The sequence below is a fragment of the Penaeus monodon genome, chromosome 41 (genome assembly GCF_015228065.2).
Source record: "Penaeus monodon isolate SGIC_2016 chromosome 41, NSTDA_Pmon_1, whole genome shotgun sequence".
Classification (NCBI taxonomy): Eukaryota; Metazoa; Arthropoda; class Malacostraca; order Decapoda; family Penaeidae; genus Penaeus; species Penaeus monodon.
In genome coordinates, this window is record NC_051426.1 from 16,894,732 (window position 1) to 16,898,171 (window position 3,440).

The following is a 3,440-nucleotide window of genomic DNA, read 5'->3' on the forward strand; positions in this document are numbered from 1 at the left end:
GTATATATTTATATGTGTGTATGTATATGTATGTGCGTGTATGTGTATATATGTGTAGTTGTGTGTGTGTATATGTGTGTATGTGCATGTATATATGAATATGTGTGTATATATATGTGATTCTATATATGTGGGTGAATACCAACGTGTACTCATAAACGTATGTGCACATACATGTGGAAGAAAATGAACATATGCCTCGTACTTAGGGCAATTGCGGGTGAACAGTTATGTCTGCACAAAGTGTACATACACATAAAAGAAATCACTGTATAAAATATAATCACACATGTATGCATTTCTGATGCTCAAGCCTTTGCTCACGGGAGTATACCATGGTGAAGTGAGCAGGCCCGTGAGTTGCTGCTCATAAGTCCACACTAGACAGGACCAGCCCTGCTAGAGGGGCTTATCAGTGGCATCCCGGCTAAACTACTCCCACCTCCCACCAAGATACACTTAAGCCAGTAGGTGGGGGGGGTGATTAATTCAGCTGTCAACCTTTCAATCAAAAACCATGACTGCACAAACAGAGCAACGGCCCTCATTCCCCGAAGGCGAAGGAACCCCTGGTTACGGCGGTGATTAGGATCGCTCCAGAGCAGAGGGTGCGAAATATCTCCGGTTAAAGACAGGCCGTCCCACTTTGATGAACCTTTGCACATACAATATAAGGATAATGAGAACTGAATCCGACTTACTAGCATTACTTGAGGAACTCTCTTTCACTAAATGGGATGTTGTAGGACTCTGTGAAATGATGGACACGTGCTCTATTGGAGAAGTAAACTCCAGGGTAGCAAGTAGGAATTAGGGGTAGGTTTCTTAGTTCACAAACGTTTAGAAAAGAATATTGTGGAATTCTATAGTATAAGCGAAACAGAGGCTTCACTAATAATAAAAATAAACAATAGGTACAATATAAAGATTGTTTAAGTTTGTGCTCCAACCTGCAGCCACAGTGATGAAGAAATGGAGAGCTTCTATGAAGATGATCATTTAGCCAGCAAGAGAGCAAAAACCCATTTCACAATAATTATGGGAGATTTTAATGCCAAAATAGGTAAAAAGACAGAGGGAGAAACCGTAGTGGGGAATCACGGAATAGGTATGAGAGGAGACAAATGCTAGTCGATTTGGGGGTGACTCGATCACTCAATATCATGAATACATTCTTCGAAAAAAGACTAGAAGTCGCCATCTGACATCAAAAACGAAATTTCAAACCGGCGCAATATAGTAAAAAATGTTATTGATAATGTATATCTTGGCAGCGACCATAGAATGGTCAGAGGCAAATTAAACTACACCTCAGAAGGGAAAGGAACAAACTCTTATGAAAAATGCAGCCAAATTTAGCTCACATGAAGACCAGAGCGACAGAATTTAGCATTAACATCCAAAACAGATATTCACAGATAACAAAGACTATAAATAAAGAGAGATGTACAGAAATTCAACACTCAGATAATAAATGAAACAGTGATCTCAGGTACCACCATGAAAACAGCTAAAAGGAACCTAGGAATAGGGAGAAATTAAATGTATGCAATACACACACACATATACATTTATATATGTATGTGTGTGTGTGTGTGTGGGTGTGAGTATATATACATACACACACACACATACACACACACACACAGACCACACACACACACACACACACACACACACACACACACACACACACACACACACACACACACACATATATATATATATATATATATATATATATATATATGTGTGTGTGTGTGTGTGTGTGTGTGTGTGTGTGTGTGTGTGTGTGTGTGTGTGTGTGTGTGTGTGTTGTGTGTGTGTGTGTGTGTGTGTGTGTGTGTGTGTGTGTGTGTTGTGTGTGTGTGTGTGTGTGTGTGTGTGTGTGTGTGTGTGTGTGTGTGTGTGTGTGTGTGTGTGTGTGTATGTGTGTGTGTATAAATCATCATTCATAGGGGAGAAACACTAATGGGGGCGTGTAGCCGCATCCACCCTTTGTTTCCACCCCCTGTCTCATGGCGAGACACCAGGCAGGGGCTTGGCCCATCTCTAGCTCTTCACGACAGGTTTGATCAATCTGCCCAAGCCACGATTTCCTAGGTCGTCCCACAGGCCTCCTCCACCCAGGGTTGTCTTAAACAGAAACAACCTGGTTGGCAGGATCATCTTGTGGGAAATGAGCCAGGTGCTCGTATTGCCTGAGTTGGTGATCACAGGTTGTGCAAATAACAGGTCCTGTACCAGTCTCTTGGTGGAACGTTGGTTGGACACACGATCCAACCAACTGCACCCCATGATATGGCGCAAGGACCTTTTACAAACAGTATCAAGACGAGATTCCAAGGCACAATATAGCATCCAAGTATAGTAAAACTGGCAGTATCAGGGCCTTGAAGCTTGGTCCTTCTGCACAGATACCGGCATCCCTAAATACTCTTGTTGAGAGTTGATGACCCTTGCTGCCAGGCCACTCGATCTACTGACTTCCTGGTCCGTCAGCCCTAAGTCATAGACTATACTAACAAAGAATGTAAAGTTCTCCTTAACCTGAGTGGTCTCACCACAAGCACATACTAATTGAACAGGTTCTCCTATCAGGCCACCAAAGGCCTGTATATTGGTCTTGGTCCAGAAGACCTCTAGCCCCAGGGGCTTTGCTTCATTGCTAGAGCCACCACCAAGGTTTCCAGAGACTCAGATTGAATAGCAACATCGTCAGCAAAGTCAAGGTCGGTAAGCCCAGAGTTGCTCTACAATGATTTTGGACAGTAGCTCTGCGCAGTATCCAGTCCAAATGTTGAAAAGTGTTGGTGCAAGAACACAACCTTGCCTCACTCCTGAACAGGGAAGAAGCTCGGTAGGCCCCCACCACAAAATACAGCACTTTCAATACCAGTATGCATGCTTGCTATTAATCCAATAATTCTTGTTGGAATTCCTCTTAGTCCTAGGATCTCCCAGAGTGATTCGCGATGCGCTGTGTCAAATGCCTTCTTGAGGTCAATGTAAGCTGCAAGCAGCCCCGGCCAAACTCAGGACAGCATTCTGCAATGACTCGAAGCGCTTGGATACGGTCTATTGTGGACTTACCAGGAGTGAATCCATATTGCATTGGCCTCTGGTGCCTCAGCAGGTGGTCTCTGATACATCTAAGAAAAATGTGAGCGAGAACCTTACCTGGTATACTGAGTAGTGATTGCTGCAGTCCCATCGATCCTCTTTCCTCTTCCAGAGAGGGATGACCACACCCCTCAGAAGCTCAAGGGGAATGGTACCAGGCTGCCAGATGGCAGCCATAACACCATGCAAACCCCTTGCCATAGATTTACCATCAGCTTTTAATAGTTCAGCTGGGATGCTGCAGATACCCGGTGCTCTACCACTCTTCAGCTTGGAGATCACTTTCCAAGATATCACTCTCCTGTTAGGGAGGGTGG

General features: G+C 44.0%; 1 protein-coding gene across 1 annotated transcript in view; it reads right to left on the reverse strand.

Moving 5' to 3' along the window:
• The window catches only part of LOC119598418, an 11,854-nt gene extending 8,746 nt beyond the window's left edge, over positions 1 to 3,108 (reverse strand). The window contains exons 1-3 of the mRNA XM_037948062.1: positions 3,094 to 3,108; positions 2,438 to 2,613; positions 2,153 to 2,287 (exon numbers count right to left, since the gene is read on the reverse strand). Of these exons, the coding sequence (XP_037803990.1) occupies positions 2,153 to 2,287; positions 2,438 to 2,613; positions 3,094 to 3,108 (326 nt within the window). The remainder of the gene's footprint in view (positions 1 to 2,152; positions 2,288 to 2,437; positions 2,614 to 3,093) is intronic.
• Positions 3,109 to 3,440: the final 332 nt, after the last annotated feature.